We start from the raw sequence: 23443 nt of genomic DNA on the forward strand, positions 1-23443 counted from the left end.
AGGCACAAGCTGAAAACATCTCACGGGAGTTTTGTTTTCACGAGTAGTGCGGTGACTTTTTATTTTTCCTTTTTCAAGCAAAGCATGGCTATTTATAATATTTTGATAGAATTGAAATTCAGATTTTAAAAAGTGAGGAAAAGTGCTTCTGAAAATGGATTCTTAAATAAATGGCAAATTTTCCTGCCTCAATTTAATATATATATATTTATTTATTTATTTATTAGGCGCAGCCCGTGTGAAATTGTCGCTCTATCCGAGCAGATTGAGAGAAAGGTTGTCGACGTCTTCTTTTAGGTTGTTGCCCGCGGTTGCCATGACAACAAGGGCAGATGTGGCAAGCGCTGGCACAGATGAACTCTTGACTCCTGTAGCAGCAGTAATGGATATGGATTGGCGCGTGTTGTATCGTACGGGCTTATTGTCGCTAACGCAGCTCGGCACACGTGTGCATTTTTTATGATGTCATGCTCGCTGGAAAGAGCTGATTTGGCGCAGCTGCTTCCAGGCAAAGAGCACACGTACAGTCAAATGACATTATCTTGAACGCTGCCTTGCTAACGTTCAACCATCCCCCTCCGATGACCGGGATTTCTCATTTTTCTTGTGGGCCACGTCGGGGTTATGACTTAAATAGAAAGGAATGGGAGGATATTATCACGTGCACGCAACAGAAAAGTCCAACCATTTTCTCATTTGTTTTGATATTAGGATGATAACAAAAAAAGTTTCAATATCTCACCGTTTTGGTATTTTAACAGGAATTGACACATGCCACCTAAAATGATGTGGCGGGCCGAATCTGGGCCCCCCCCCGGGCCTTGAGTTTGACACCTGTGTGGACACGCCTCTGTAACATCACCTGGACATGAGGACTACTTTGAGATTGGTAGACTGAGATGGTGAGCCCCCTTTTTAACAACTCCAGGGTGAATCTCAGAGACTTAAGTCTCCAGCTTGGCCCGGAGATACCTCGAGACCAGTTGAACGGAGAAAGTCTTTGCTTCCCTCCGCAGCCTGACCCCGGGAAATCAGCATTAAAAAATGGATCGACGTGAGTAAGTTCATCTTAAGCAGTTGAATCTGTACTTTGTTGCCCAACTACTATCTGAGAGCGTGAGACTTTTCCTCTGTTGCACAAATCAAGTTCCAGATGGGAAAAGCGGAGACGAGCACAAGACAATCGTATTCATGACCCCGTGTAATTAATATTTCATCTTTCATCTTCTCCTCACCTCTGCCCATCCAACTTTGATGAAGGTAACGGAGCCAATGCGGGATATTGTTTTTGGCTAGCTGCCGTACGCTGAACCCTCGACCCCGGCCGTCGGGCATCGGGACAAACCGTGGAGCGAAACACGATGATGCGCGCCGACTCGCTGACCCTGTTCTCTGCTCACGTTCGCTCCCCTCCAGCCCCCGCAGGCATCTGCCACCATGAGCTGATCAGAGGACGCTCGGCTAGGACGTCAAATGCTCATCGTACGACATGACCTCCGGATGAACCCCCCCCCCCCCCCTTCCCGTCACGGAGCACGGCCGAGATGGAAAAGCTCAACGTTGCTCAGGCTCACTCACAACCTTGTCAGGAGCCTTCGACACGTGCCGTCATGTGGGCGGGGTTCCTTTTCATGCTTCCTGCCCATCCGTCTGTCCTCGAGGTTCCCGTGGAATGGCAATGTGGGAAATTGCAAAGGACTTCTTCACACTTCCAGTTCAAAGCAGTCACGCTCGAAATATGCCCAGGACCTTCCGGATGAGAGGTCGCGACTTTGCCGCATGGTAACAAATGCTGTTTTATTCATGTTAGCATGTTGCTGTCTTTGTTCCTTCAGATAGCTTACTGAATAAATAACATCTATAGATATGTCTTTATTATTCATTTGGCAGCAAAGTAACAGATCAAAGCGGGGGAGAAAAGAGATGTTATTACTCATTCAGCCATCCTTCCATTTTCTCAACCGCTTTGCCTCGCATCATATTTTTCGGAGAAAACACAGTGTGGAGGGAAGGCGCTTCATTTTGTCTCGATCTGTTCTTCTTTGTAACTAATTCATCTTCGGTGAAGGATTTTCAAAGTGCTACGTGGGCGCCCTCTAGTGGGACATGAAAAAAAACACCTAATTGAATATCCCTTGGTGATAGGCAAATGAAGCTTCAAATTTGCTTCATGAACCAGTTGTATTTTTGACTCCTGTGGACGACACTGTGACTTGATACAAAGAGTTTTAAGAAAGGAGTTTACTCTCAATCCAATTTTGAACAGAGTGCCATCTTAAGAAGTCAGAAAAATTCAACAACTGCTTCATGAAGCAAATTTGAAGCTTCACTTTCCCCTCACAGACACAGTTCAGTTGTAATGTAATTTAACCACAATTCATTTATAGACCTTTTTAATTATTTCGACAATAATTTTCTATACATTTTAATGTTACACAACAATACCATCAATCATTTGTTTTTTTAACAGTCTTTCAGTCGGCCATCTTGATTTATTCTAATTATTTTGGGGTTACTGCGCCATTGTATTGACCTTTATCTTTTGGCTTTTTTTGACGTCTTAGTGGTGAAATAGTCTCTGAACTGGCTCATAAAAGTGCAAGGTTGATTTGCAACACACCCCGACAGCCGCTCCGCTCCGCTCCGTCAGCCAATAGTCTCAGTCGCTGCCAGACGCTCCACCAATGGGCTGCTGCCAGTCCTCGGGGGTGGGGGATCTCATTAGCTAGATTCCAGGACCTGGCTCTGGCCCACTGGACGCACTCAGCCGGAAAGGATGACGTCCAGAGGGGGATTTATCATCTGCAGGGTTTCGCTGCCTTTTCAGGAACAGCCAAGGCCAGAAAACGCTCAAGCATGAAGCTGAGGCTATTTGCAAAAGCTATCTGATGATTTGGACTTACATCATGACGCTGGCTGGCTGGCTGGCTGGCTGGCTGGCTGGCTGGCTCACCATGTACGCTTCCAAAAATAATATCTCATAATCTGACCAGGAGTTTTCAAAATAATCTTTTTTTTTTGTGTGTGTGCCTCTGTTCACCTGAAAAGGCCAATTTGCATATTTTAATTTTCTTTTTCCTGTTGGGCTGTCATGGCTGGCAAGGCCTTCTCTGCTCTCCCAAATAACAAGCACCGACCTCGATTTAATTCTGATATTTATTCCATGAAATTATGATATTTTACATGCCACAATATTTGAGTCATTTGAACAGCCCAGGCTGTTTATGTGACACTTAAATTGGAAGGACGCGCCTTCAGTTCTGCCATGTTGTTAGCGATGACATTGGCTAGCAAGCGCTAGCTACGCGGTGGCCGTGAAGTGCGCCGCAATTACACTTCTTGTCCCTTGTTTAATGTGTTGTCTGTGTTTTAGTTAAGCTTGACAGAATTTTAATTTTCAAACAAGAGCCAAGGATTTTTTTTTTTGTGGGCAACATCAAACAACACAAACGACTACTCTGGCATGCTAATGTAAACATTCGCTAGCAAGCGCTAGCTACACGCCTTCAGTTCTGCCATGTTGTTAGCGATGACATTGGCTAGCAAGCGCTAGCTACGCGGTGGCCGTGAAGCGCGCCGCAATTACACTTCTTGTCCCTTGTTTAATGTGTTGTCTGTGTTTTAGTTAAGCTTGAGAGAATTTTCATTTTCAAACAAGAGCCAAGGATTTTTTTTTTTTGCGGGCAACATAAAACGACACAAAGGACTACTCTGGCAGGCTAGCGTTGAGTTTACCACCTGTGCTCTTAAGGATGACCGGACAAACGTGACCAACATTTTTTATTTTAGCTTGAAAAACACACCTCATAGGTGTATGGACGTGCGTTTGCGGGCTTCCAGAGGCCACCAAAGTCCAAAGGCACTTGAGTGGGTTCATGTCAATGTCGCAAGCAGGTTACACCGGCTAATGCGACCTAAATGTTGCCTCTGGGCGCCGGGTAAGGCAGCTCCTCACGGCCCATCGACTTTGATGGACCACCCCCCTTGAAGAACCAGCGCTGACCTTTATAGTTTCCAGTGTGGTGGGAGCCTTTTTAGTATGAGTGCAACACAGGCTCCCTCTAGCGGCATGCAAAAGAGTTGCATATTTATTTTTTATTTTTTTTTACTTAGATCAGGGGTTACAACTAATCAAACATGTTAGAATGAATGAATAGCAAGTAAATAAGGGGAGCTCGTGTACATTTTGTAGTTCAATTCAGTAACATTAAGCACACTTTGTTTGAAATGAACCCTTAGGCCTAATACGCTACTGTATCTTAATATTGGTGATGAGGATGGTTACATAGAGAGAAGAGAATGTTTTTCGGTGCTACTTGGTGGTGGTGGTGGGGGGGCAAACAAAATAGTGTTTTTATGGTGGCACAATGGATAATATCTTACAATTGAAACATGTTAGTTTTTTTTCCTCCCGCTGCGGCAACACTTAAATTCCATTTGAAAAAAAAGAGGCCCCAGCCAGCATGCTAATTAGGGAGTCCAAAATAAACCTTCAAGCCACTCAAATATTAATGGAGGTGTTAAAGCAAAATCACATTTATATGCTTCCCGGGTCAAAATGCTGGAAGCAGCGCGCATGGCTGGAAAGAGCATTATTCAAATGAGAGAAGACCGACTCTTAATAGAATCAGCCAAAGCCAGCATTATCTTGAGCTTGCGCGCGCTGCTCATTTGGAGACATGAAAATGCGGCCCGCATCTCGACTTTAAAAGGCTCCAAATGAATCAATCAGGGTGGTCGTGTTGCATTACTTTCAAGCCACGCTGGCACAAGCCACAATAGCAAACAAGCCATTTTGCCAACAAGATGTTCACTTTTTTTCATCACTTTGTTGCACCTATGTTTTTTGTTAGGAGCTTTCAGTTCAGCGAGTGAGCTAACGAGGACAAATCTACTCTCTGAAATAATGCGGCATGTTTTTTCCCCCTAAACCACTAGCTATCTGGGTGGCTGTGGATTTTTAGCCCATTGGGTTACTATAGGTCAAGGGTTTCAAACTATGGCACGTGGGCCAAAATTTGGCCCGCAGTGTAATTATATTTGGCCCGCAAAGATAAATTGCATTGACTTTGTGTCAATACTTAAATTACAAATTGTCTCAAATCAAATCAAAATAGTGATGTTTCTAGCAATTTTTATTACCATTCCTCTTTTTAAAACTTTGAACAGTTCTTAGTGGTCTCAAAACGAGTTATTCATCAGTTTGTTGTGTCGCCAAGCTGGAGGTCCTCACCATTTGGAGTTAATAAATAGTTAAGTTAATAAATAATAATGAACTCTTTTAAAAGACAGTTGAGGAAAAAACGACTCAAGTAAGGCGCAAAATACTACAAAGAAAAAGTCGGTTTTTTTCTTTATGCACAAAGTTGGATTGTTTTGTACAAACAAAAAAAGTGACATGGATTTTTGTGTTGAAAGGAAAAAAGAAAATTGGGTCGAATTGACCCGCGTTGTGGTCAGCCCCTTTTTGATCCATAAATGGGCTATTTTTGACCCGATTGTTTTTTTTACGTGCTATTTGTAACCACAGCTATATTGATTATCTGCTAGGCAATTTCTCTGTATCTTTAAGTCATCCTGATATAGTTCTTACTTTTATCCCTTCTTGGATTGGAAAATCTTGAGCCAACCTGCTGGGTCAACTCCTCAACCCAAATAAATATAAATAAGCAATTTTGCCCAATTTGGGTTACTTTTGGACCCAGCCGTTAGAAGAGTGCACGAATCATGCTCTTTGCAATCCGTCAAGAAATCATACGAGGACGTCATGATTGCCTTTCGATGTTGTTGTTTTCATTCAACACGGTCCTTCAAATACATCAACATGGATCTTTTCTTTAGAGAAGGACGCCCTGCCCGGGCTCTTTTCGACTCGAAGGAGGCGGCCTGTCAATTGCGCCTTAAAAAACCTAGCCTCCATGTTTGCAGCACTCCCTAATTATCTGTGGAATGATTGCACACGAGTGATTTGGAACGTTGCAAAACTGCTGTCAAAAAGTGCATTTGGAGGAAGACGTGCGGCTCTTATCCAGGGTCATCATTTACTTGTCAGAGCACTGCTGCTCCAGGCGCGGACGAGTGGAGGCACCCCGCCGTGGTAATTGCAAGATGTTTTTTTTCCTCCCTTTTGTGCTCATCTCATGATAAAGGAAGAAACCATTTCATGCATGCCACTTCCGCCATGAAATCCAAGCGCACGTGTCGTAATATTTCCATCTAGCGGGCAGATGCGGAAGCTCTTTGCCGCCGCCAGCTCAGCGCTACCGTCAGTTATAACCTGATTTTGCGGTCTAATTTGTCTTTGTGTGCTTAATATACAGACTTTATGGCCGCAAATGAGTATTTCATGCATGCCACAGATAATGCGTGGCCACCATTTTTTTTTTAAAAACTCATTTCCATTCATAGAACACGACATACTACTTTCGTGTTAGTCATTCCGGCCGGAATTGGAGGACAATTTTGGCACCAACATTTCTGAAAGGTCACCATTTAATTGAGCTAATCATGAGCCATCTCTTGCTTTTGACTCTGAAGCGCGAACGGCGTACATAATCAGGTGGCAAGCTGATGCCGAGTTGTGAGGGATCGGCGGCCATCTTACGTTGCCACTGTCTAAGCTCGCCTACATCGACTTATCGGCGGTGTTTTCTCGTTATTTTCTGTTTCAACGGCACATTTAGTTGAGCCATCTCTTACTTTTGAGTCTGAAGCCCGGACGGCGTACATAATCAGGTAGCTAGCTGATGCCGTGTTGTGACGCCACCGGGGTCCATCTTGCGTTGCCAATGTCTACGCTCGCCTACATTGATATGTCGGCGGTGTTTTCTCGTTATTATCAGTCTCAACAGCAAAAATGAAACAATTTTTCCACTGGATTTCAGTGAAAACTCCATCAGATTTAATTGTCTACCTTGCCACTTGTAGAAAAGCTACAGTTTGCTTACTCAACTGTCCAGGGATGACAGAAGTATGATGAATATGTATTTTGTGTGCAGGTTTGACCTGAATTGTAATTCCTGGATACAAATGAGCTTTTTTAGATTGGCTATTAATACTTTTAGATCTCTCACGTTGGGGCTTTTGTGTGTGTGTTTTTTTTTTCCTTTTCTTGCTTCCTCATCGGACAACATCAAGTCCCAAGATGCGTCGGTACACAAACTGTCGACTGCATCTACAAGCACGGCACTGCATGTGTTGTCACTCTCTTCATTTCCGCTTCACGCGAGCGCACGCAAGATGGGCCGGGCCCGTATTGGGATCTGCTGCGGATTAGCGTGATGGATTGCCCACCCGACCGACGAGTCGAGCGCCAAAGCGACGAGTCATGAAGGGAATCTTTTGCATTGTGGTCAGTGAAGTGGCTCACGGCCAAGAGAACCAACCATCACAGGTCACTGTAGATTTGTTTTCCATCATAGGAGCAGCAGACCTCAGATTCCACACGTCCTTCTCAAAGTTGGACTGAGTTTCTTGAGTGACTGACGGGCCCCCTCCCCCTTCAGGGTCCTGCCCACCACTGCTACGCACAAGGAAAGCTACGTGGACTAACCATTTAAGCAGAAGTCTGTGAGGAGGTCAGGCACAAGCTTTCAATCCTTCACCAAGGTGCGTCCACACTCGAAGACACTTTGCGCAACGCTCTTGGTAAGAACCACTTTGCTCCGAAACGTGCCCGTTTTGTTTTGGAAAATGTCTGCATGTAATGTTGTTGTAATATGTCTTTGTGAGGATGTGTCACAATCATCTTTGCCTCCCGCAGAGGTAGGGGACTTGAGTCACGTGACTTGACACCAAAAAAACAACTTGACTTGCTATTTGTGAGCTTGGACTAGAAATGCAGGACATTTTTCGTCATCCAATCACAGAGCAGGAGCGGACACATTCACGTCCTCGCATTGCCGGAGCTTGACATGATTTCACGTCACGTGTACGATAGCTGCAGTTTGCGCGACCGTTCACTTCCGATGACGCAATCGATCTCAAAAAGCAGAAATGCTGCAGCGACAACTGGCAACCGGAAGTCACGTTGCTTTGTTGAAATTCAGCTCAGACTTGCTTGACTTTTTTTTTTGGTGACTTGAGCATAAAGTAACTTACTTTTTGGTGAGTTTGTAGGAGGCTTCATTTGCGTTTGTGGGATTTGCGCGAGTGAGTCAGTGAGGATAATCGCGAGCACGTGCGTCACTGGAGTGAGCGCCAAGCCACGACTGTGGACGGCCAAGACCAAAAGAACATGGATGGCCCCGTCGTTTATGTCATCCCAAGCTCATTTCTTAGCAATCCTTAAAGCGTCCTCATACTTTTCCTGCCATGATGCGGTCTAAGCGATGACATCACTGTCCTCTCTTGCAGGCCTCCCTCAGCGAGCGAAACGACATGTCTGACACCTCCGGTAGCGACCCGTCCACCGCCCTTCCCGCTCCCGCCGGGCCCCGCCTGAAGGTGAGCAGCCGAGGCCGCAGCGCAGGTCCCGCCGCCAACTCCAACTCGGACGAGTCCGACATCCCCGAGTTTGAGCTGTTCGGCGCCGTCGGGCCCAGAGGACTTCCGCCTTTGACCGGTGAGCTGCTGGCAAACTGCCAGTTGTTGCTAACGCAGCACTTTTTTTTTTTTTGCGACAGTTATCTGTACTTGTCCTAAATACGGAGGGTGGCTATTTTTGCCCGCGCAGCTTATCATGCCACAAACATGCCGGGCTTTGTGCATTTGATTGACAGGACACTTGACAGCCCGACGGACAGCCAAAGCTCTGTTCCGGCCAGACAGGCGCGCTTGGCAGCTGATAATTGTCACGGCTAATCGGAATCCAAGCGTTGAAGTCGGTTGTGCGTAGTCCCGCTTTATTTATAGCTTGTCACCGTTGACGTTTGATTTGACATTTCAGAAGTCGCGTAAAGCAGCATTGCTCGGTCATCGGTGCTCTTTTATATCGGAAGAATGTCATTTGATAGATTTCTCTATGATTAACATCGACACCAATAAAGCTACTGAAACCTAATGTTACCTAAATACTCTTCAATTTGAGTAAATCTACTCTGAGCTAAAAGTTATCTATGTACTCAGAGATGTACACAAATATGTTGTACCTACTCTTAAATCGATGAAATACTCACTAAAATGTATCTAAATAGTCCTGATGTATTCAAATACTTCTTGAAGTACCCATATTTGCTGTAATTGATAGGAAAATAAAACATGTCTTTGAAAAAGGATTCCGAATGAATAACACTGAAGTCCAACTTGCAATTTGGATTTGAAACTTGTATTTGAAAAAGGATTCCAAATGAATAACCCTGAAGTCCAACTTGCAACTGAATAAATGTTTGGGAGACAAGTAAAATAAAATCCAAATGATAGAATTTTGTGATTTGCTGGTGTAGCATGACACCACTTGAAATTGATCTCATTTATTTAATTTTAAATTTTTTAATTTTACATATGCGTATATGTATGTATATTTATATATATATATATATATATATATATATATATATATATATATACACACACATATACACACCGTTGGGGGCAAGTGGGTGGAGACAATGACTATGTGTGTTGTTTGTGCAGAGTTTCTGGACATCTGGGACGTGGACATGATGAAGAGCCGAGACCAAGCCAACAAGATTGAGCACCACACGGCCCCGTACAATAGCGATTATCTGATCATTCGTCGCGGGCAAGAGTTCCAAGTCAACATCACCTTTAACCGCCCGTATGAGCCAAACAAGGACAAGTTTGCCGTGGAGTTTGTTATCGGTGAGCCTACGCACCCACCCACACACACACACACACACACACACACACGTTATTTAAATTAGCAAGTGGCATACAGTGGATATCAATAGTCGACCCCGCCCCCCTTCAAATGAGGTCTCTGATCTAAAACAACAAGACTAAGGTTTGGAGCTCAGATAAAAATTTTGAAATGGAAGTAAAAATAGACCATTTCAACCATCTGGTTGCATAAGTCTACACTCCCCTTTCCAATGAGGTCTCTGTAGCTCAAATAAAAAAATGTAAAGAGTGGAAGTAGAAACATAGCATTTTAATGATGTGGTTGCATAAGTGTTCACACCCTCTTTGGCTGTAAGAACCTCTGGCGTGATCACCCCAGGTTCCAGTCCTCAATACAGCAAGAACACCTACATTCCCGTCTTCGCCGACGGGGACAAACAGAGCTCCTGGCCGGGCCGCGTCATCAAGAGCTGGGAGAACGTGCTGAGCGTGGGCGTCACGCCCGCCGCCAACTGCATCGTGGGCAAGTACCAGCTGTACGTGGCCGTGGCGACCCCGTACGGCATCCGCAGGACCAAGCGGGACAAGAGCCGTTCCGTCTATGTTCTCTTCAACCCCTGGATGGCGGGTGAGTCCTCTCACACATCGCATTGAAATCTGGAATATGCTCACAATGTGCTGAAATGCTCAATTGCACCAATTTATTTATTTGTTTATTTCTTCTTTTGTGTTTTTTGAGAGTGTTACAGTAGGGGCAAAACAGTTCAGTAGTGCGTGCCAAAGAATTTTGTTGGTGTGTGAGTGACTTGATTTCCAGTTGGTCATGTGACTATTTCCGGAGTTTATAGGATAAGTTAAGTCGAGTGTGTGTGTGTGAGAGATGCTTTCAAATTCCGAGCAAAAGAAAGAGTGGTGACAGCATCTCAGGGGAATGTTTGAGGAGTGTGTGAGAGAGCAAAAAGCGGTGGTGCCCACTGGCACGTGGCTTTTCATGTGGCCAGCCGACGCTGTCTTCCTGGACGACCACGCCGAGCGGGACGAGTGCGTGATGACCGAGACGGGAATCATCTACCACGGTTCCCATGACGACATCGCCGAGAGACACTGGAACTATGGCCAGGTGCTTGCCAAACTACGCACGCACACACACATGCATGTCATACATGGCTCTGAGTTTGCTTTTTAAGTGGCTTTTTTTTTTCTTTCAGCCAAAATCGATTAATCCAATATTATTGATTCATTATTATCGATATTTTTGAAATGGTTTAATGTATTTTGCCAGAACTGCAAATAAACTGCAGTTGGCTTGGAAGACCCCGAAAAAGTTTATCTTAAAAAAGTCTTGAATATGAGCGGTTATATCGATCTTAACAATTGAGTATTTTGTGAACTAAAAATTCCTTAATAGGAATATTTTATTTGAATGTTATTTATTTATTCCTAAAGCAAACCTACCCCCTAGTGTCAATTTTTAAACATATATACGATATATATTTATGACTAAAACAAACCTACCCCTACAATTAGTGTCAATTTTTAAACCTATATATTTTGTATTTATTAATTGTGGTGGTTTGAAATAAAACCAAAAAGCAACTTCACATTTAACAATGCTGTATTCTTTTATATTTTGTATTTATTCCTAAAACAAACGTGCCCATCTATCTAGTGTTCATCTTTCAACAAATATTTTGCACTCGTGAATGGTGATGCTTTCAAATAAAACCGGTGAAAGAAGCAACTTCACATATTTTTGTACCCAACAATTGAGCAAAGAAATGTAAAACATGGATTGACACAAATTTAGGACTAGAAACAACTGTGTCTTTCTCCCGTGTGTAGTTCAACTATGGCGTTCTGGATGCGTGCCTGTACATCCTGGACCGGTGCCAGATGCCCCTCGTCAACAGAGGCGACCCCATCAAGGTGGCCAGACAGGCCTCCGCCATGGTCAGCGCTCGTTGTAACTCGCTCGCTTCCACGAAATCATCCTGACCTGCTCAAATATGTCGACAGCTGGACTCCCGCGACGACGACGGCGGCGTGCTGGTGGGGAACTGGAGCGGCGACTACACGTACGGCGTGGCGCCCACCGCCTGGACCGGCAGCACGGAAATCCTCCTCGCCTACGCTAACGGCAAGACGCCCGTGGGCTACGCGCAGTGCTGGGTCTACGCCGCCGTCTTCAACACATGTGAGCGAGTCAGCAGCAGAAAAGAAAAGAAAAGAAAGAAAGAAAGCGGCCGTCCGTGCCAAGCCGCTGCTTTCGGGTCTTCTTTTGTCAGTCCTGCGCTGCCTGGGGATTCCGTCGCGGGTCGTCACCAACTACTTCTCGGCCCACGACAACGACGGCAACCTGAGGTCGGACGTCATCCTGGACGAAAACGGTCGGATCGATCGCAGCCGGACCAAGGACTCCATCTGGTAGCTCACTTTTTTTCATTTGATTTTTGTTTTGATGGGACCTTGTCAGCTCCATTTTGATGTTCCTTCCTCTCCGCCAGGAACTATCACTGCTGGAACGAGTGCTACATGTCCAGACCGGACCTGCAGCTCGGCTTCGGCGGCTGGCAGGTTGTGGACGCCACGCCGCAGGAGACCAGCGATGGTAAATGTGACAGGTTGCGTCGCTCTTGAGACATCGTGATCCAAACTCGCCCCCCCCCCCAACCCCGAAGGCTTGTACAGATGCGGGCCGGCGTCCGTCTACGCCATCAAACACGGCGAAATCTGCTTCCCCTTCGACGCCGCCTTTGTATTTGCCGAGGTGGGTCGGCTTCGCACACTCGATCGACAATCGATAAAAATTGCCGCGTTTTGATGCTTTGGGCCCGCCCGCAGGTGAACAGCGACATGGTGTTTTACACCCGGAGCAAAGACGGCACCACGGTGCCGGTCAAGGTGAATCGCAGCCACGTCGGCCGTTTGGTTCTGACCCAAGCTCCCGGCGGCTCGAGTCGCCGTGACATCACGGATCAGTACAAGTTCCCCGAAGGTGGCTGAGAGAAGTGAGGTTAGCTTATCAAGCAAAATGAACAAAATAACATTTCTGAAGGCAGCGCCGAGGAGCGCACGGTCCTGGAGAAAGCCGAGGCGTACAGCTGCAAACGGGAGAAGGCCGACCTGCCTCCGGGGGACGTGGACCTGGTCCTGTCCAACGCGGACGTCAGCGTGGGCCGCGACTTTGAGCTGAATCTGAAGTTGGTCAATCGAAGCGACGCTCGGCGGACGGTGGAAGCGTACGTCAGCGGCACCGTGCTCTACTACACCGGCGTCATCAGCTCCGAGTTCCTCTTCACCACGCCCTCCGTCAAGATCGGGCCCAACGGCTGTAAGTCCCAGGCCCGGCGTGAGTTGGACTTTGTTTTCGAACTAAAGTACAGCCGGGTTCCGCTCTCGCCGTTGCGCCCGCCCCCGCAGTTGCTAAGGAATCGGTGGCGGTGGAGGCCAAGCAGTACATGAAGTCGCTGGTGGAGCAGTCCACCCTGCACTTCGTGGTGACGGGGAAGGTTGTGGAGACGGGACAGATTGTCAGCGCCATGAAAATTGTCCGCCTGCACAATCCCAAACTCACGGTCAAGGTGAGGCGCCGAGGCCCGTCCAGGCGGCCACGGAAACGCTCATCCCGTGCATCTGCCCCGGCGTCAGGTGACGGGCCCCGGCAAGGTCAGCGAGGAGATGATGGCCACGGTGGAGTTCAGCAACCCCTTGAGCACCAGCCTGGAGGACGTCTACATTCGCATGGAAGGAGCCGGGCTCATGCTTCCCACGTCCAAATATTACAGGTGGGTCAACGCCGCGATTCAAAGTCTGGCTTACGGTGTGTGACGTCATCGGACCTCCGTCAGGGTTATCAGCGGAGGCGCGTCTCTCACCTGGAGCGAGTTCTTCACCCCGCAGCGAGCAGGCGCCAGCAGGCTGATCGCCACCTTGGACTGTCGCGCTCTCACGCAGGTCCAAGGCCAGGCCACGTTCACGGTGGAGGCCTGAGGAAAGGCCAAAACCTCCTGCTATGTTCTCTCCCTCCGCGCTGTCTTTGTGAAATAAATAACTGGCAGCTGGCCGTGTCTACAAGTGCATTACTGTGAGCCCCCCCCCCCCACCACCGCCTTGTGACATCTTCAAAGTTGAAGAGAAAACAAGAGCTGTTTTGTCCCTTTTCTGAAGGTCCCTTGTTTTGAAGTCATCAGGTTGTTGTCGTTATTTCCCCAACAAGCACGCTTATGACCCGCCCGTCACGAGGTCACGACTGCCTGCCCTGCGGCGTCCGCAAGAATAAGGATGTGAAAGTTGCCATTGATATGTCAAATCATAAACAGAGCTTGCTCATATTTTACAAGTACAGACATGAGTAGGTAGGACGATTGGATCGCAATTGAAAGAAACAAAAGGCTTGTCACATATCTGACTGAATGTGCGGCTTCTTGTGCGTCCGGAATGGAGTGCTCACAACTCAACATCGTTTGTGTTTTCAACTGTGACCGTGTTTTTTTGCTTCCTTCGTTTCAGACGCACAAAATGGGGCCATGGACGTTTTTTTTTTTGGTGTTTATTTTTAATTAAAAAAACGGATTATATTTATCATGTCATATTGTCAAGTCATACTGTTTTAACAAATTTACCCCCCCAAAAGTTACGTTTTATAAGTAGGTGTCTTTTTTCAAATTTAGGGAGGAAAAATATAAAGTCACCAGGAAAGAAAAAAAAACTTTATTTGTACGTATTTGTATTTTAAGACACTCCCGGAAGCCGTTGTTCAGCAGAGGAGATCCCCTCTTTTGTTTTTGTTTACTTTGCTTCGTCAGGTGCGCGTTTGGCTCTTTCGGGTCAAGTCGTGGGGGTTGTTGTTGTTGATATTTTTGGGAGGAGGAAGAGAAACTTTGAAGTTGAGATCCAAGTCATTCTCGAGGTGGCTCCGCCGACCGCCTTCTGCAAACCGGCCCGGAGTTGCTGTCCCATGACTTGTTGACTGACGCACCGAAGCCGTCCAATGGGCGGAGGGAGGCCTTTCTCGGCGCTTAAATACCCCGCCGGGAAGGCGCACGTCCAACACATCTCGGAGCGGACCCGACGTCATGAAGCTCTGCGCTCTGCTCACCTTTGGCAGCCTGCTTGCCTTTGTTGGCGGTAAGAGCATTTCTTCTTCCAAAGTCTGACGAAGCACTTTCTGAAATATCATCAATCGCCAGGCACCAGTCGCGACTACAACGCACACTGCCGCTGCCTGCGGATGGAGACCAAGATCATCCCACCTGGGAACTTGCGGAGCATCAAAATGATCCCCGAGGGGCCGCATTGCCCGCAGGAGGAGATGATGTGAGTGACTTGACTCCAGCTTCATTTGGCAGCAGCAGAAAATTGGAGTTCCGCAAGGGACTAATCTGAGGTTCCTTGACATTTACAACTCTCGTTGTTTCTATAAATCAAAGGGTTGTAGTCATATGTTCGATATTAGCACATGGATTTTGTACCACCGCTGAAAAATGCCACTGAGTGCTTTGACGCCATCCATCTTTCGGATCAGAGCCACCCTGGTGAGTGGTGAGCGGATCTGTCTGGACCTTCAGTCATCGTGGGTGAAGAAGCTGGTCCGCTTTATCCTCAAGAAGGAGTTCCGTCAGCGGCCCGCCGCACATTTCCGGATTCTGGCATGAGGACTGCCTTCTTCTTGTAAATATGCTGTAAACGCTACTCATCGAAGGTTGGGTTTATTCAGCCCAAATTTCGCCACTAGTCACAATTGTGACAACCAAATGTTCTGATCATTTGCAGTTATTCACAAATAATAACAAAAACAACAACATTTACCGTACTGAAACTGAAAACCTTGTTTTTAGTTGTCTTATTTGTCTCGTCTTATCCTTTGCTGGTCATGTGTGGGTGCGATGCGACTGCAAAACCCTTCCCCGCAGGGAAGCACTTGTCCAGAGCGTGCGTCCAGCTACCCGTGTCGCACACGGCCAGCAGAATGTCAAAGACTTGATTGATGGCCAAAATCTTGGAGTGGAAGTTCTTGTGGTTGGCTATTTTTTGCATGTGTTCGTCTATCGGGAGCCGGGCCACGCGGACGCCCAGCTCTGCGGCCCTGGACAGGCTCAGCGTCTGCAGATAAGTTAAACCAAAACGAATGAAATAAGTCGAATTGTTCACTGATAAACAAAAAAGCAAAAGTCAAAACCACACCTTTTGGATGCTTTCATCCACAAGCCCTCCGAGGACGTACACCGTGTCGTGGTCCACTCGCTCCAGAGCTGAAAGGACACATGCTAGTCTGAGTGTGGTGGTCTCGTGCTTCACCGGGCGACTTGACGAACCTTCTTGCGCGTCGGGCGAGAGGTAGACGACCCTGCCTGGAGGGAAAATGTCCAGACAGCTTTGCTCTGTTCTTTCCAACTGTGACCAAAAAAATGGCAATTGTCAAATTGAAGTCCGCAATTTTAGGGGATTACTTGCTTAAAATGGACAAAAATGTCAAATTGAACTTGACTTCACAAGACTTGACTCACGATGTAGTTGAGGAAGCCGGCGTTCATGCGCACGCACTCCGCCAGGAGACGACTGTTCTCGCGAAAGCTGGTTAAAAACAAATGGAAGGGTTTGCTCGCTCTTTTGTTGGATCCATACAGCCGCCGTAACTGGGCCGCCAGCCGACTCGTCTCCTACGGCACAAGACACCCGATGACGTCAAATGAAAACGTCTCCGACATGCAGCGCTCGAGAGACTCGTGTGCACCTTGTCAGACATGCGGTGGGTCATGCCGAGGTCAACGCACACGTTGACCCCACTGGAGCGAGCCTCGGCCAAACGCTCCTTGGTGACGGCCTTCATGACCCGCTTGGTGAGCTGAGGGTGCTCCACGTCTGCTTCTTTTCATACGCACAAATAGTTAAGAGAGGAGGAAATGTGGAGTTTGCTTTCCTGTCATCTTTACCCGTTTGCCGATTGAGCTTCCTCCTCAGTTTCTCCTCCTTTCTTTTGCTCTTCCTGGCAGCCAGCTTCCTCTCCCAGTGCCGCTGCTTCCTCAACACGTTCTTCTGAAAACACACACACACAAACTTCTTTTGAACAAAATCAGCGAGCACTGCCATTGTTGTAATTCGGTTGCTATATTGGGGAATCGAACAACTTGAAAACGTACTGATAAGGGGGCCTGCTCTCTCTCGGGTGTGCCCCGTAGCACATCCTCTACCTTATCCGAAACGTCTTCCTCCTCCAGCACGTCGATGCAAAGCAGCTCCATCATCTCGAGAATTCCATTTGTCTGCTCTTCATTCAACTCTGATACAATCGCAGTCATTTTAGCACACTCGATCGATAATTAATCAGCATAAATATTAGTGCTGCTGCATATCAATTGTAACTGCTGACAAAAATGAATAAAAAAGGAAAACAAGTACAGGACCAAGAAACCAAAACAATTCTTGAACTTGGTTGTCGCCCGTATATGACGTCACGCACACCCTGGCTGCCAATCCGGTAACACATCACCAGACAAGTGGTGTTGTGGGTACTTTTTAAAAAGAAATTTGATTCCATGAGTAACCATATTTACAAATTTCACATGGTACGTACACAGAATAGTTTTATCATTTACCGGATTAAAAGAAAAAAAAGACACACTGAAACTATGTCCACAAATTCTGATGACTAATGTTCCTAGCCGGAAACTAAAACCGTTGCACAGGAAGCGAGCGAGTGAGTCAACAACAAGCAGGAATTTCAGACCAATTTCAAGAATTAAATTAGGCATTTCCGATATACTCAATTGCGAAGAGAATAATAAGGACATTTCGTGATGATATATACGAAGAGAATAATCAGGACATTTTGTGATGATATAACGCAGTTCGGGCTCAACTGTGACGTCACCAAGGCGACAGCGCTGTGTTCCGCGCGAGACTGGATCATTTAAAAGAAGTCGAAGTTCCTGAGTTTTTCCTCCTTAAATAGTGACTTACTTACGAAACCTGTGCTGCGCAGTACCGTGGACGCCACACCTGAGGGAAGGGAGCTCTTCCGACATGGCGGGTGGCCTTTTGTTTTGATGACTGTCGCGGGGACAATATGTCATCGAGCAAGTAAGAAGCAAAAAAAAACAACAACAACAACAACGAAGATGCATTTAAAAATGGCTGTATAATGAAGCACAGCCCAAGAAAGGAAATCAAGCAGTGATGTGCAGTGATTTCATTTTTTTAAGGCATGAGACAAAAGTTCATCCTCTGAGGGATTGCCTAGACTGTGCTTCTATTTGGTACAATGAATATATTTTTGGCACAGCGATTAAAATGGTGGAACATCAATGATTTGTAGTGATTTTCATGTTTTATGTCTGTTCAGAAGCATCGAGTCGTTGGGCTGATGTCGTTTATCCATGTTCTAACGTATGAACTTGTGTGCTTCCAGTGACCCGCAACCCGAATGGCCGGACAACGTCCAGAAAAATGGCGAGCTCTTCTATTTGGAGCTGAGCCAAGAAGAAGAGGAGGCTGCGGCCGACCAAAGTTTGCGGGCTCGGATCTCGGAAAGAAAACGTGAGTCCGGGAATCGAGGAGACACGAGGGAGGGCTGGATGCCATCAAAGACGCAGCTCAGGACCGCGTGCGTCTACCTCAACCCGAAACGCGTCGGTGACTCGGGTGCTCTCCCTCTGCTGGAGGCTTTGCTCGGGGTGGTGCGTCGTCCAGGTAAGCGGAATGGCGCCGCGATCGGACGGGAGGAAAGACTGACGGTGGACGGCCTGATTCCCGGCGGCCCGGCCAGCAAGTGCGGTCACGTCCTAATCGGTGAGAGGAAAATGTGGGCCGTTGCCATCAGTGACGTAACTATGAAAGTAACTTGTAATCGAATCGAGTTACTTTTAAAATCACAATCAATAACGTCATTACTTTTCACGTCAAGTAATCAGTGAGCCTAACTAGGTGACGTCTCGGAAGTTAGTACCATCAGTGGTTGTCACGGCAACCCATATAGGGCCTTTAGTCTCATTTCATCAAACTGCTCTGCCCTTTAGGCGATGTCCTCGTTGCCGTGGGCAACGTGGAGGTGAACGCTGAAAACATCGAGCAAGTTCTGGCGGGCATTGCGGAACCATCTCAGGTGTGGGAGAAACAAAAGCAGAAATTGGAGTCATTTGGACATTTGTACATTTTAAAATGGAGGGTGATTTTATTTATTTTTTGTTTTGATTCTGAAAACTGTTTTTATTGTGTTTGTTGAAAAGTATCTCCTCCTCCTTCAGGTGAGGCTGACCTTGGCGACACCCTGGAGTACGAGTCGCGCTGCCGCACCTTCCATCAGCCCGCCGACGCGTCCGCTGCTCGGGGATGACGCGTCCGAAACGCAGACGTTTGCCGCGCGCATCCCGCACGCGCTCATGTACCTCTCGCTCAAAATGGACACCAAGTCCCCGCAGGACGAGGTCCATCTCAAAGTCCGTCAGAAGCCGTATCTCGTGCCGTCGCCTTCGTTAAAAAGACGGACGTGTCCGTTCTGCTGCGCGCAGGAAGAGATCCTGTACCAGTACCCGGCGTCGGAGGCGGCCGCCCGGCTCAAGGGCGCCAGAGGGATCTTCTTGACGCTGTGCGACATGCTGGACAGCGTCACGGGAGCTCACGTGGTCAGGTACGCTCGGCCGGACGAGGGAAGCTGGCTTTATAGGATTCGCACCTCAAAGCATTCTGTCATTTTCTGACCAGAAACAGACATTTCAAAAGCAATTCTGGGAGCCGGGGTGAAGTCGTTAGGACTGAAGTCATATGTTCTGATGTCTCGGTACTGCTCTTTTTGCTCGACTGCTCCTTTAGTTCCACGCTGCTGCTGGACAAGCATCTGGTGCACGTGGGCTACTGGAAAGAAGGCCACGCCCTGCTGGTGCTTGGACTTCCTGCTGAGAGGTATAGGGCTGCTGCATGCCGTCGGGTTGTGGCGGATTTTTTGATTTATTTCTAGTGTTAGTAAAAAAAAAAAAAAGATCGCAATGTTGAGACTCAAAAAATGGAATTGCTTTTATATTGCAAACAGTTTCCTGTCTGATGCTCGAAGCGCAAACAACTGTCAAATTTCCTTTCAGGGTTCCTTTGCTGAGTCTGCAATCCCTGGTGGGCGATGTCGTGCGGACGTTACGATTCACGCATGGATCCTTGGAAAGGTTGGTCGCACGCACGCGCAAAACCACAAGCGCTCGACGTTGCGTTTGACGGGTGCCTCTCCCGTAGGGCCTTCGGCAGGACGGAGGGCACGGCGCAGCTGGACCACTTCTTCCGTTTGTTCTTCCTGCGGATCCTACGACCGTCAGATTCTCCCCCGGCGCCGCCCGCTGACGACTCCGAGAACATCTTCCTGGACGGGCTGCCGGCCGTGCGCTGGCTCACGCTGCCCGTACAAGTCAAAGTGAGAGACTACATCGCTTTTCAGCGCTGAAAGGATTTGGAAAGACATTAAAAGCGTCAGAAAGTAAAAAAACAAAAAAAACAAATGTAAGGGAGAGAAAGCGAACGCAATGGTTGACAGTCTCACTCTTTTTTTTTTTTTAAACAAACTCACACTCGAAATAGATATACATTATAAAATGAACCTACATATCACTTTTTGCAGGCGTGAAAAGCAGCACTAAAAAAGGTTTCACATTCGTTTATCTTCAGCAAAAACGAAGCTGAGTTGAAAGCCTTGGTCGTTTCAATTCTGTCCAATTGAGTGTCTGACACAGCGTCGCCATCTAGTGGCCAATCGAGTTAACATAAACGACCAAAAATTGCTCAATAGCAAAAGTACAAATCCAACAGCTGCAGTAAAAGGGGCTTTACTGTAAAACATCAAATAAATGTATGCTGTTGAATGTTCCCCTTAAAAATGTAATCAATACAATTCTCCTTAAAAATGTAATCAATACTTTTCAACGTGTGGTATCTTTGCAGACAAACGTGGACTCTGTGCTCAGTGACTTTGAGGCCTCTGATTTTGGAGAAATGGTGAGCCGGCGTGCATTTTCCACTTGTTGCGCGGATCTCCGATTGTCGTCTAACCCCCCCTGCTCGCCCGTCAGTCGGAGGACTCCTTTGGCCTGAGGCGTCTCTACGGGATCCTGGGCTCGTGTCTCTTCTACAAGGTGAGTCCAAGCGTTGGGCGTGCAGCTCTTTCCTTCAAAGCGGTGAAAAAGGTTTTGGGGCTTGCACTCAACAGTCGTACCTGATCGCCAGTCATCTCCCTAAAGAGGTTCTGCTGGACGTGTGTCTGTACATGCGCCACTACCGCCTGCTGTCCGCCGAGTGGCGGCGGCGGCGGACGGGCCAACTGCTCATCTGGCGCGAGGTCTTTCTTCAGGGTCCCCTTCCACGACGACACTTCCTTCTCATCGTGGGCTTGGTGAGTAGCAAAGTCAAAAGGAACCTTCAGATAAATATAATGAAATGTCTTTTTCTTTTTCCCAATTAATATCATACGTGAGCCTTTTCAAATTTGCAGGTGAACATTTTGGGATTTTGTTTTTCTGCTAAATGTGTGTCCGTCAGGGCTGCTGGCTGCAGTGTGTGCTGCTGGAGGCCAGAGGCTGCGCGAGGCATTCCGATGCATCTCCGGGCCCCGATTGCGTTTACGTAGATCAGGTGCGGCGCTCGCGGCTGTCCACGTGACAGTTTGTGGGTCTGCGGCGGGTCGCTAACCACGCCGCATGTTCAGGCCAAGGCCACGCTGCTACGATTGGAGATTCTGGAGGAAGCTGTCGAAGATCGCCTGAGCGCCCCCGCTGCTCCGCGCCTGTTCTGTGCAGACTGGTTCCTCCAAGCTGGCCCGTCCCAGGCCCATCTAGACGGCCCGTTTGGGGAGAAGACCCAAGATTGGCGGGGTGAGGGACACACGGACACCGGGGCAAGTTCTCCAGCGATTCCATGACTCGACACAAACGAAGCACCCTGACATGAGGATCATCGCTTGTTGCATTTTTTTTTTTTTCTTCCTCCATCAGGCCCAGTGGACAAAGCGCTCCAACCCGTTCTACCTGAGCGCACTCATGAAGACTCTGAGTAGGAGGGATGCGGACGAGATGCCCAGCGCCAGCAGGTTTGCGCGTCCCCACATTTTCCGGCTAAGGTTTCCACGCCGAGCTGAACCTTCCCGTCCGACGGTGTGCGCGGCAGACTGAGCGTCGGTGCCGAGAACATCTTGTTCCACTACTTGCTCATGGAAACGGTCCAGGGGATCTTCATCGCGCCCACGCTAACGGACGAGGCTCAGCTCGGCGGATCCGTTCACCCGTTGCTCGTTCGCAACTTTCACCGCTGCTGCCTGTCCATTCGGGCCGTGTTCAAAGAAAACATGTCGCTGCAAGTAAGCATGATTTTATTTTGTTCCACCCACTTGAACTTGACTGTAAAACTGACACTTCAAAAAAGAGAAGAAAATATTGAAATTTTTATACCTCTAACAAACCATAACTTACGAATACTTTTAAACATAAATGTTCAACCAAAGAACAAAACTTTTAAACACACAAGATAGAATTATACGCTGCATATTGAAACAAATGTTTAGCCATACCACAAAGTTTGATCTAGCAGCATGAATTTTACAGAATTAAAAATCCTCCAAAAACTGGACATGAACACACAGGGCAGCAGCAACTTAGTCATGACCAGCTCAGTGGCCTAGTGGTAGAGTGTCCGCCCTGAGACTGGAAGGTTGTGGGTTCAAACCCCGGCCGGGTCATACCAAAGACTATAAAAATGGGACCCATTGCATCCCTGCTTGGCACTCAGCATTAAGGGTTGGAATTGGGGGGTTAGATCACCAACTGATTCCCGAGCGCGGCACCGCTGCTCACTGCTCCCCTCTCCCCCAGGGGATGGATTAAAATCACACGGGGATGGGTTAAATGCAGAGGACAAATTTCACCACACCCAGGTGTGTGTGTGACGATCATTGGGACTTTAATCTTTTTTTAATCTTTAATCTTTAATGACAAACGGGCACATTTTTGTGTGGTGGCCTTTGCCCCTTTAGGGGCAGCGGGCGGCTGGGCGGTCTGGTGGCGTGGGCCTGGTCCAAGAGCACGGAGTCTTGTTCCAGTTTCTACCTGAAAACTGGACAGAACAGAGGAAAGCCGCACCCACCCTGACGTACTGGGTCATCGGGTAGGTCCGGCCGGGACCGGAAGGCGACGTTCCTCCGTGTAGACGTTTGAGCTTACGTTTGGATCTCGCTTTCTTTCCACCTTTCAGGCGATTGTTGCTGGAGCCCGTTCCTCAAGAGTTCTATGTGTGCTTTCACGACTCTGTACCGGAGGTTCCTGTGGAGATGGCCTTCAGGCTCTCTTTTGGTTTGGCCACTTGATGGAGTGACTTAGTTTGAGATTGGTTTTGACGGTTGTTGTTTTTTTCTTTTTAAATACTTTTAGTAGTTTTTGTTTTTCAAAAATACTTTAATTTGATTTTTTTTTTTTTACATATGTGGAGTATCTGACTATTGCGAGAATAACGATTAAAAAAAGCATTGTGTGATTATCAAATGAATGTGTGACCTTCCTTTTTCTGTAGCAAAATTCTTTCAAAACTAACTGAAGCTTAATTGAAAAAATGAGGAACATTTTCACTGATTACGGTTTTAGTTTCATAAACGCACGATTAAGCACATTTTTTTTTTTTTTTTTTAAAAGGTTTGTGAATGTGATTTTATTTAATGAGTTTTTGTGAACTATAATAACCTTGG

At 47.2% G+C, this 23443-nt stretch overlaps 4 protein-coding genes and 1 long non-coding RNA gene across 14 annotated transcripts; 3 read left to right on the plus strand and 2 right to left on the minus strand.

Annotated features, from left to right (window-relative positions):
• The first annotated feature begins 235 nt into the window (after positions 1-235).
• Positions 236-23243, plus strand: intu (inturned planar cell polarity protein). Of its 2 annotated transcripts, XM_037262931.1 has the most exons (18): positions 236-246; positions 17439-17820; positions 18149-18528; positions 18756-18841; positions 18984-19163; positions 19248-19366; positions 19549-19638; positions 19815-19892; positions 19960-20134; positions 20659-20712; positions 20787-20849; positions 20924-21106; positions 21253-21345; positions 21419-21607; positions 21705-21799; positions 21877-22066; positions 22739-22869; positions 22957-23243. In XM_037262931.1, the coding sequence occupies exons 2-18, from the start codon at positions 17807-17809 to the stop codon at positions 23066-23068; spliced, it is 2232 nt and encodes a 743-aa protein (XP_037118826.1). In that variant the 5' UTR covers positions 236-246; positions 17439-17806; the 3' UTR covers positions 23069-23243. The 2 variants fall into 2 exon arrangements, with proteins under 2 accessions (XP_037118826.1, XP_037118827.1); XM_037262932.1 differs by lacking the exons at positions 22739-22869; positions 22957-23243 and having other exon boundaries at positions 21419-21584; positions 21877-22016.
• f13a1b (coagulation factor XIII, A1 polypeptide b) lies at positions 7449-13812 on the plus strand. Of its 4 annotated transcripts, none has more exons than XM_037262935.1 (15): positions 7449-7608; positions 8356-8563; positions 9574-9762; positions 10121-10369; positions 10743-10861; positions 11584-11691; positions 11758-11935; positions 12027-12165; positions 12246-12349; positions 12420-12508; positions 12583-12736; positions 12797-13072; positions 13162-13322; positions 13390-13526; positions 13590-13812. In XM_037262935.1, the coding sequence occupies exons 2-15, from the start codon at positions 8380-8382 to the stop codon at positions 13729-13731; spliced, it is 2229 nt and encodes a 742-aa protein (XP_037118830.1). In that variant the 5' UTR covers positions 7449-7608; positions 8356-8379; the 3' UTR covers positions 13732-13812. The 4 variants fall into 4 exon arrangements, with proteins under 4 accessions (XP_037118830.1, XP_037118828.1, XP_037118831.1 ...); XM_037262933.1 differs by having other exon boundaries at positions 7453-7647; XM_037262936.1 differs by lacking the exon at positions 7449-7608 and adding an exon at positions 7987-8091.
• LOC119129613 (platelet factor 4-like) lies at positions 14762-15503 on the plus strand. The gene is made up of 3 exons (XM_037262950.1): positions 14762-14868; positions 14931-15057; positions 15266-15503. The coding sequence occupies exons 1-3, from the start codon at positions 14817-14819 to the stop codon at positions 15393-15395; spliced, it is 309 nt and encodes a 102-aa protein (XP_037118845.1). The 5' UTR covers positions 14762-14816; the 3' UTR covers positions 15396-15503.
• On the minus strand, positions 15516-17205 carry trmt10b (tRNA methyltransferase 10B). Of its 6 annotated transcripts, none has more exons than XM_037262947.1 (7): positions 16881-17202; positions 16674-16776; positions 16475-16605; positions 16248-16400; positions 16056-16134; positions 15925-15992; positions 15516-15843 (listed from the first exon to the last, which is right to left on the minus strand). In XM_037262947.1, the coding sequence occupies exons 1-7, from the start codon at positions 17037-17039 to the stop codon at positions 15598-15600; spliced, it is 939 nt and encodes a 312-aa protein (XP_037118842.1). In that variant the 5' UTR covers positions 17040-17202; the 3' UTR covers positions 15516-15597. The 6 variants fall into 6 exon arrangements, with proteins under 6 accessions (XP_037118842.1, XP_037118841.1, XP_037118840.1 ...); XM_037262946.1 differs by having other exon boundaries at positions 16475-16608; XM_037262945.1 differs by having other exon boundaries at positions 15925-16134; positions 16475-16602; positions 16881-17204.
• LOC119129614 lies at positions 19725-22365 on the minus strand. The gene is made up of 2 exons (XR_005099289.1): positions 22277-22365; positions 19725-20160 (listed from the first exon to the last, which is right to left on the minus strand). It is a non-coding gene; the product is annotated as an uncharacterized LOC119129614 (long non-coding RNA).
• Positions 23244-23443: the final 200 nt, after the last annotated feature.

Source organism: Syngnathus acus, chromosome 10 (assembly GCF_901709675.1).
Source record: "Syngnathus acus chromosome 10, fSynAcu1.2, whole genome shotgun sequence".
Taxonomy (NCBI): Eukaryota; Metazoa; Chordata; class Actinopteri; order Syngnathiformes; family Syngnathidae; genus Syngnathus; species Syngnathus acus.

What these genes read in the sequence shown, in the direction of transcription:
- trmt10b (XM_037262942.1), bottom strand. Translation starts at nt 17,039, where the DNA reads ATGACTGCGATTGTATCAGAGTTGAATGAAGAGCAGACAAATGGAATT. An exon ending in GAAGCTCAATCGGCAAACGG is followed by an intron (nt 16,609 to 16,673) that starts GTAAAGATGACA and finishes GCGTATGAAAAG; the next exon opens with AAGCAGACGTGGAGCACCCT. An exon ending in TGGATGAAAGCATCCAAAAG is followed by an intron (nt 15,844 to 15,924) that starts GTGTGGTTTTGA and finishes ACTTATCTGCAG; the next exon opens with ACGCTGAGCCTGTCCAGGGC.
- intu (XM_037262931.1), top strand. An exon ending in ACGCATGGATCCTTGGAAAG is followed by an intron (nt 19,893 to 19,959) that starts GTTGGTCGCACG and finishes CCTCTCCCGTAG; the next exon opens with GGCCTTCGGCAGGACGGAGG. An exon ending in TCCTTCTCATCGTGGGCTTG is followed by an intron (nt 21,107 to 21,252) that starts GTGAGTAGCAAA and finishes TGTGTCCGTCAG; the next exon opens with GGCTGCTGGCTGCAGTGTGT.
- f13a1b (XM_037262935.1), top strand. Translation starts at nt 8,380, where the DNA reads ATGTCTGACACCTCCGGTAGCGACCCGTCCACCGCCCTTCCCGCTCCC. An exon ending in AGGACTTCCGCCTTTGACCG is followed by an intron (nt 8,564 to 9,573) that starts GTGAGCTGCTGG and finishes TTGTTTGTGCAG; the next exon opens with AGTTTCTGGACATCTGGGAC. An exon ending in CCCACGTCCAAATATTACAG is followed by an intron (nt 13,527 to 13,589) that starts GTGGGTCAACGC and finishes GACCTCCGTCAG; the next exon opens with GGTTATCAGCGGAGGCGCGT.
- LOC119129613 (XM_037262950.1), top strand. Translation starts at nt 14,817, where the DNA reads ATGAAGCTCTGCGCTCTGCTCACCTTTGGCAGCCTGCTTGCCTTTGTT. An exon ending in CCTGCTTGCCTTTGTTGGCG is followed by an intron (nt 14,869 to 14,930) that starts GTAAGAGCATTT and finishes ATCAATCGCCAG; the next exon opens with GCACCAGTCGCGACTACAAC. An exon ending in TGCCCGCAGGAGGAGATGAT is followed by an intron (nt 15,058 to 15,265) that starts GTGAGTGACTTG and finishes CTTTCGGATCAG; the next exon opens with AGCCACCCTGGTGAGTGGTG.